We start from the raw sequence: 7,500 nt of genomic DNA, 5'->3' as shown, positions 1-7,500 counted from the left end.
GGCACTGACCTTCTGACAGTGCGGCGCTCCCTCAGCACTGACCCTCTGACAGTGCGGCGCTCCCTCAGTACTGACCCTCTGACAGTGCGGCGCTCCCTCAGCACTGACCCTCTGACAGTGCGGCGCTCCCTCAGCACTGACCCTCTGACAGTGCGGCGCTCCCTCAGCACTGACCCTCTGACAGTGCGGCGCTCCCTCGGCACTGACCCTCTGACAGTGCGGCGCTCCCTCGGCACTGACCCTCTGACAGTGCGGCGCTCCCTCGGCACTGACCCTCTGACAGTGCGGCACTCCCTCAGCACTGACCCTCTGACAGTGCGGCGCTCCCTCGGCACTGACCCTCTGACAGTGCGGCGCTCCCTCGGCACTGACCCTCTGACAGTGCGGCGCTCCCTCGGAATCTCTGTGTAACACGGTGCTCTGTCTTTGTCTCGCTCTCTGTCTCTCTCTCCATCCCCCATCTCTGTCTTTCTGTCTCTCACTCTGTCTCCCTCTCTCACTCTGTCTCTCTATCTCTGTCTCTCTCCCTCTTCTGTTTCTCTCTCTGTCTCTCTCCCTCTTCTGTTTCTCTCTCTGTCTGTCGCTGTCTCTCTGTCACCGTCTCTCTGTCACCGTCTCTCTCCCTCCCCCCATCTCTGTCTCTCTCTCTGTCTCTCACTCTGTCTCTCTCTGTCTTTCTCTCTCACTCTGTCCCTCTGTCTCTCTCTCTGTCTCACCCTGTCTTTGTGTGAGAGTGTGTGTGTGTGTGGGGGGCGGGGGGGAGGGCATGTGGGAGTGTCCCATGATGCTACAAAGGCAGCAGGTGGTTCGGCAGGGACCTGGGTTTGATTCCCGGCTTGGGTCACTGTCAGTGTGGAGCCTGCACATTCTCCCCATGTCTGTGTGGGTTTCCTCTGGGTGGTCCGGTTTCCTCCCACAGTCCAAAGATGTGCAGGTTAGGGGAATTGCCCCTTAGTATCATAACTATAAGGTTCATGTTGGGAGATATAGGAGGGGTGTCTGAGGTAGATTCTTTACTCAGAGTGTGGTTGGAGTGTGGAATACACTGCCTGCTGTGATAGTGGAGTCGGACACTTTAGGAACTTTCAAGCAGTTATTGGATAGGCACATGGAGCACACCAGGATGATAGGGAGTGGGATCGACTGATCTTGGGTTTAGACATAACTCAGCACAACATCGAGGGCCAAAGGGCCTGAACTGTGCTGTACTGTTCTATGTTCTAGAGACAGAGAGAGAGAGTCAGACAGAGAGAAAAGAGAGTGAAGGAGAGAGAGACAGAGAGAAAGGGATAGAGTGTTGACAGAGAGAGAGAGGGGGTCAGTGACAAATAGTGAGGCCTAGGGGGTTGCAGGCAGTGTGTGTGACAGAGAGAGAGGAAATGGGTGTACAGTTTGTCAGAGTGAAAGAGAAAGTAAAACTATTTTAATTAGGGAGTTTCCAGTGGACTTTTGGACTGCGTAAGAGAAACTGCCCTGTGCCTGTTAACAGTGCCTCCACACTCAGGCATAATGGATCCAAAGAAAAAGAAGGTTTTCTACCAGAAAGGTGAATAATTCTCCGTTCTTTACCCAGAGAGCAGCTCTTCACAGCACTCAGTTTTTCAATAGTTCATTCTCTCAGTGTGAACCAGCTGCAGAGAGTTCCCAGCACACAGATATCCAGTCTGCTTTCAGTTCGAAAGATTAGCCAGTCACCAGCTGAGTATCTGTGTGTGTAAATGATCATTATATCAGGAACAGCCTCTATAACTCCACAGAGAGAGCTATACTCTGTATCTAATCCCGTGCTGTACCTGTCCTGGGAGTGTTTGATGGGGAACAGTGTAGAGGGAGCTTTACTCTGTATTTAACCCCGTGCTGTACCTTCCTGGGAGTGTTTGATGGGGGGACAGTGTAGAGGGAGCTTTACTCTGTATCTAACCCCGTGCTGTACCTGTCCTAGGAGTGTTTGATGGGGACAGTGTAGAGGGAGCTTTACTCTGTATCTAATCCCGTGCTGTACCTGTCCTGGGAGTGTTTGATGGGGGGACAGTGTAGAGGGAGCTTTACTCTGTATCTAACCCCGTGCTGTACCTGTCCTGGGAGTGTTTGATGGGGACAGTGTAGAGGGAGCTTTACTCTGTATCTAATCCCGTGCTGTACCTGTCCTGGGAGTGTTTGATGGGGAACAGTGTAGAGGGAGCTTTACTCTGTATTTAACCCCGTGCTGTACCTTCCTGGGAGTGTTTGATGGGGGGACAGTGTAGAGGGAGCTTTACTCTGTATCTAACCCCGTGCTGTACCTGTCCTGGGAGTGTTTGATGGGGACAGTGTAGAGGGAGCTTTACTCTGTATCTAATCCCGTGCTGTACCTGTCCTGGGAGTGTTTGATGGGGACAGTGTAGAGGGAGCTTTACTCTGTATCTAACCCCGTGCTGTACCTGTCCTGGGAGTGTTTGATGGGGACAGTGTAGAGGGAGCTTTACTCTGTATCTAATCCCGTGCTGTACCTGTCCTGGGAGTGTTTGATGGGGAACAGTGTAGAGGGAGCTTTACTCTGTATTTAACCCCGTGCTGTACCTTCCTGGGAGTGTTTGATGGGGGGACAGTGTAGAGGGAGCTTTACTCTGTATCTAACCCCGTGCTGTACCTGTCCTGGGAGTGTTTGATGGGGACAGTGTAGAGGGAGCTTTACTCTGTATCTAATCCCGTGCTGTACCTGTCCTGGGAGTGTTTGATGGGGGGACAGTGTAGAGGGAGCTTTACTCTTTATCTAACCCCGTGCTGTACCTGTCCTGGGAGTGTTTGATGGGGACAGTGTAGAGGGAGCTTTACTCTGTATCTAATCCCGTGCTGTACCTGTCCTGGAGTGTTTGATGGGGGGACAGTGTAGAGGGAGCTTTACTCTGTATCTAACCCCGTGCTGTACCTGTCCTGGGAGTGTTTGATGGGGACAGTGTAGAGGGAGCTTTACTCTGTATCTAACCCCGTGCTGTACCTGTCCTGGGAGTGTTTGTTGGGGGACAGTGTAGAGGGAGTTTACTCTGTATCTAACCCCGTGCTGTACCTGTCCTGGGAGTGTTTGTTGGGGGACAGTGTAGAGGGAGCTTTACTCTGTATCTAAGAGGATAATATTTGTCTTTTCAGTTTTGGGACAGAGCAATCTTCACCAGTTACCCTGTAAACACTTTGTGGATATGGATGAGCTTCCTAATTTTATTAACCGGCTCCTGGAGAAGGTTTGTTCTGGAGCAGTATATGCGATTCCTGTGGACTATTCTGGGTGAAGTTAGCTGGGACAGAGTCACTTTCTGTTCATTGTTGACACTGAGAGTGTGTTGGGTCCGAGAACCCTGACAGCAAAAAAATCATCAAAATATCAATCTTCCTGAACTTAAAGATTGACAAAGAAGTTGATAAAGAAGGGTAGGAGAAACTATGAAGCTGGGCTAGTGCTTAATATAAAAAAGGATAGCAAGAGTTTTTATAAATATATAAAAAGGAAGAGGCTGGCTAGGGTGAACGTTGGTCCCTTAGAGGATGAGAAGGGGGACTTAGTGGTAGGGGATGGGGATATGGCTGAGGTCTTGAATAACTTTTTTGTTTCTGTCTTCACGGAGGAGGACGTGAATAATTTGCCGGGTGTTAGAGATGGAAAGGTGGTAGGACTGGAGGGTCTTAATGACATTACTGTTACTAGAGAGGCGGTGCTCGACAGACTGGAGGGACTGATTGTGGACAAGTCACCAGGACCGGATGGAATGCATCCGAGGGTTCTGAAAGAAATGGCGGAGGTGATAGTGGATGCCTTGGTGGTTATTTTCCAAACGTCACTGGATTCCGGGGAAGTGCCGGAAGATTGGAAAACGGCTAATGTTACGATGTTGTTTAAGAAGGGTGCCAGGCAAAAGGCAGGGAATTATAGGCCGGTTAGTTTAACGTCTGTTGTAGGTAAAATGTTAGAATCCGTCATCAAGGAGGAAATAGCGAGGCATCTTGAGAGAAAGTGCTTGATAGAGCAGACGCAGCACGGTTTCGTTAAAGGGAAGTCGTGTCTGACAAATTTACTGGAGTTCTATGAGGATGTGTCTAGGGCGGTGGATAGAGGAGAGCCGGTGGATGTGGTCTTTCTTGATTTTCAGAAGGCGTTTGACAAGGTACCTCACAAGAGGTTATTGCAGAAGGTCAGGGGACATGGAGTTGGGGGTAGGGTGTTAGCGTGGATAGAGGATTGGTTGTCAAATAGGAGGCAGAGAGTGGGGGTCAATGGGTGCTATTCGGATTGGTGGTTGGTGACTAGTGGAGTGCCCCAGGGGTCGGTGCTGGGGCCTCAGCTATTTACCATTTATATAGATGATCTGGAGGAGGGAACCGAGTGTATGGTGTCGAAATTTGCTGATGACACCAAGATTGGTGGAACGGCAAATTGTGCGGAGGGTGTGGAGAGTCTGCAGAAGGATCTAGATAGGCTGGGCGAATGGGCCAGGAACTGGCAAATGGAATTTAATGTTGGCAAGTGCAAGGTGGTCCACTTTGGTAGGAATAATGGTAGGAAGGGTTATTACTTAGGTGGCGAAAAACTGCAGCAGGCGACGGTGCAGAGGGACCTCGGGGTCCTTGTGCATGAGTCGCAAAAACCCAGCTTGCAGGTGCAGCAGGTGGTCAGGAAGGCGAATGGGATGCTGGCCTTCATAGCGAGGGGGATTGAATATAAAAGTAGGGAGGTCTTGCTGCAGCTGTATAGGGCATTGGTGAGGCCGCAGCTGGAGTACTGTGTGCAGTTTTGGTCGCCGTACTTACGCAAGGATGTTTTGGCCTTGGAGGGAGTGCAGAGGAGGTTTACTAGGCTGATGCTGGAGTTGAGGGGGTTGAGCTATGAGGAGAGGCTGAATAAACTGGGCTTGTACTCGTTAGAGTTTAGAAGAATGAGGGGAGATCTCATTGAGACGTATAAGATGATGAATGGGATGGATAGGATAGAGGTGGAGAGACTCTTCCCGCTCAGAAAGGACAGTAGGACTAGGGGGCACAGCCTCAAGATAAAGGGGGGTCGGTTTAGAATGGAGTGGAGGAGGAACTTCTTCACTCAAAGGGTGGTGAATCTCTGGAATTCTCTGCCCGTTGAAGTGGTGGAGGCTACCTCGCTAAATATTTTTAAGAGGCGGGTTGATGGGTTTTTGATAAGAGAGGGGATTAAGGGTTATGGGGAGAGGGTGGGAATGTGGAACTGAGCCACGACAGATCAGCCATGATCTTATTGAATGGCGGGGCAGGCTCGAAGGGCTAGATGGCCGACTCCTGCTCCTATTTCTTATGTTCCCCACACTCTCTCAGTCTGTGCCCTCTCTCTCCTCTGTCCACACATTTTCTCTCTCTCCCACTTCTATCCATTCTCACATTCCCCCCCTCTCTCTCCCTCTCCATTCCCCCTCCCTCTCCGTGCCCGTTCCCCCCCCCCTCCCTGCCCGTTCCCCCCCCTCCCTCTCCCTGCCCGTTCCCCCCCCTCCCTCTCCCTGCCCGTTCCCCCCCCTCCCTCTCCCTGCCCGTTCCCCCCCCCTCCCTCTCCCTGCCCGTTCCCCCCCCTCCCTCTCCCTGCCCGTTCCCCCCCCCTCCCTCTCCCTGCCCGTTCCCCCCCCTCCCTCTCCCTGCCCGTTCCCCCCCCCTCCCTCTCCCTGCCCGTTCCCCCCCCCTCCCTCTCCCTGCCCGTTCCCCCCCCCTCCCTCTCCCTGCCCGTTCCCCCCCCCTCCCTCTCCCTGCCCGTTCCCCCCCCCTCCCTCTCCCTGCCCGTTCCCCCCCCCCTCCCTCTCCCTGCCCGTCCCCCCCCCCCCCTCTCCCTGCCCGTTTCTTTCCCCCCCCCCCACCCTCTCTCTCTCCCCCCCTCTCTCTGTCCAGGGTTCAGGATGTGGATTGTGTGATGTGCTGCCTCTTTCTACCCCCTGTAGGGGACCTGCACCTTCCCCTGCAGCCTCTGTACCAGCTCTGTGCTGTCCTGGCAAACCATTCGCTCTCTGCTCAATCTGCACGACCAAGAGCTGAAGAAGATGGAGAGACAACTGCAGGAAAACTCCAGGAACAAGTCTCATCCCTTCAGCACGGTGAGAGATCCATCAACGGGATTCTTCCAGAGATATCCCACCCACATCACATTCTCCATTAGAAACAATTCAGAGACACACTCGTTAATAACCTTCCACTGCTCAGAGAGGGTTCACCCCAGTGTCCAAACTCAATCTGAGACAGGGGGGAACTGCTGGATAAAGAAACTTTCCTCTGTATCTAACCCCGTGCTGTACCTGTCCTGGGAGTGTTTGATGGGGGGACAGTGTAGAGGGAGCTTTACTCTGTATCTAACCCCGTGCTGTACCTGTCCTGGGAATGTTTGATGGGGGGACAGTGTAGAGGGAGCTTTACTCTGTATCTAACCCCGTGCTGTACCTGTCCTGGGAGTGTTTGATGGGGGGACAGTGTAGAGGGAGCTTTACTCTGTATCTAACCCCGTGCTGTACCTGTCCTGGGAGTGTTTGATGGGGGGACAGTGTAGAGGGAGCTTTACTCTGTATCTAACCCCGTGCTGTACCTGTCCTGGGAGTGTTTGATGGGGGGACAGTGTAGAGGGAGCTTTACTCTGTATCTAACCCCGTGCTGTACCTGTCCTGGGAGTGTTTGATGGGGGGACAGTGTAGAGGGAGCTTTACTCTGTATCTAACCCCGTGCTGTACCTGTCCTGGGAGTGTTTGATGGGGGGACAGTGTAGAGGGAGCTTTACTCTGTATCTAACCCCGTGCTGTACCTGTCCTGGGAGTGTTTGATGGGGGGACAGTGTAGAGGGAGCTTTACTCTGTATCTAACCCCGTGCTGTACCTGTCCTGGGAGTGTTTGATGGAGGACAGTGTAGAGGGAGCTTTACTCTGTATCTAACCCCGTGCTGTACCTGTCCTGGGAGTGTTTGAAGGGAGACAGTGTAGAGGGAGCTTTACTCTGTATCTAACCCTGTGCTGTACCTGTCCTGGGAGTGTTTGAAGGGAGACAGTGTAGAGGGAGCTTTACTCTGTATCTAACCCCGTGCTGTACCTATCCTGGGAGTGTTTGATGGGGGACAGTGTAGAGGGAGCTTTACTCTGTATCTAACCCCGTGTTGTACCTGTCCTGGGAGTGGTTTGATGTGGGGGGGGGACAGTGGTTTGAATGTTTACTGACTGGCCTGTTTATATTATAGTGCCCCCAGTGTACTCGGATGGTGCAGAGGGATTCGGACAGTCTGTGTGTCCTGTGTCCGCAGTGTCCAGGATCCGATCGTCAGGATTACCGCTTCTGTTGGGATTGTCGCAGCAAATGGATGGCCTCCCCCGACAGCCCCTCCTGTCCTGGGGAATGTCACCCCCGGGAGTTGCTGCGATCGTGTGCGACCATTAACCTGCCCCGCAGTGCAGTGCACCGCTGTCCGACAGTGAGGAGATGCCCTGAATGTCATGAGCTTCTCAGTCACCAGAGTGGGTGTAACAACATTATCTGTCCCTGTGT

General features: G+C 52.7%; 1 protein-coding gene across 1 annotated transcript; it reads left to right on the top strand.

Annotated features, from left to right (window-relative positions):
* Nucleotides 1-780: 780 nt before the first annotated feature.
* Nucleotides 781-7,490, top strand: LOC145339454 (uncharacterized; the record flags this gene model as incomplete). Its single annotated transcript, XM_080183923.1, has 4 exons — nucleotides 781-1,546; nucleotides 3,127-3,218; nucleotides 5,922-6,074; nucleotides 7,196-7,490. Coding segments are annotated over exons 1-4 (577 nt in total), but the record flags the coding sequence as incomplete, so codon positions are not given.
* Nucleotides 7,491-7,500: the final 10 nt, after the last annotated feature.

Source organism: Carcharhinus amblyrhynchos, unplaced genomic scaffold, assembly GCF_965287045.1.
Source record: "Carcharhinus amblyrhynchos unplaced genomic scaffold, sCarAmb.v2.hapA scaffold_471, whole genome shotgun sequence".
Taxonomy (NCBI): Eukaryota; Metazoa; Chordata; class Chondrichthyes; order Carcharhiniformes; family Carcharhinidae; genus Carcharhinus; species Carcharhinus amblyrhynchos.
The sequence above is the reverse complement of the archived record's forward strand: the minus strand, read 5'-3'. Positions and strand labels throughout refer to the sequence as shown.